Source organism: Penaeus monodon, chromosome 27 (genome assembly GCF_015228065.2).
Source record: "Penaeus monodon isolate SGIC_2016 chromosome 27, NSTDA_Pmon_1, whole genome shotgun sequence".
Lineage (NCBI taxonomy): Eukaryota > Metazoa > Arthropoda > Malacostraca > Decapoda > Penaeidae > Penaeus > Penaeus monodon.
In genome coordinates, this window is record NC_051412.1 from 39,722,698 (window position 1) to 39,722,992 (window position 295).

General features: G+C 55.6%; 1 protein-coding gene across 1 annotated transcript in view; it reads right to left on the minus strand.

Moving 5' to 3' along the window:
• Nucleotides 1-185, minus strand: part of LOC119590526 — a gene marked incomplete at its 3' end in the record, with an annotated part of 9,005 nt that extends 8,820 nt beyond the window's left edge. Inside the window, 1 exon segment of the mRNA XM_037939174.1 lies at nt 20-185. Within this exon segment, the coding sequence (XP_037795102.1) occupies nt 20-185 (166 nt within the window).
• Nucleotides 186-295: the final 110 nt, after the last annotated feature.

A 295-nucleotide genomic window follows, 5' to 3' on the forward strand; every position in this document is an offset into this window, starting at 1 on the left:
CGCACGCCTGTGCATGTACGGTTGTGTACATCATGGGTTTCATTCGAACGATCTGCAGACACAGCCCTCTGGGCGAAGCACGGAGTCCCGAGCAGTACCTTGAAGCTCTCCTCAGGTGAATCCGCGTCCCAGCTCCCCCTTGGCGCCGGGCAAACAGGCGGCCGCACCTCATCCTCGTAACTCATCCTCGAGGCGCCGCTGTGTCTCGTGTTCATTTGTTTACTTGTCTTACGGGCGCTCGAAAGATTTGCATGGACACAACGGAGTTAAGTATGCAAGCTAATTCATCATGTCC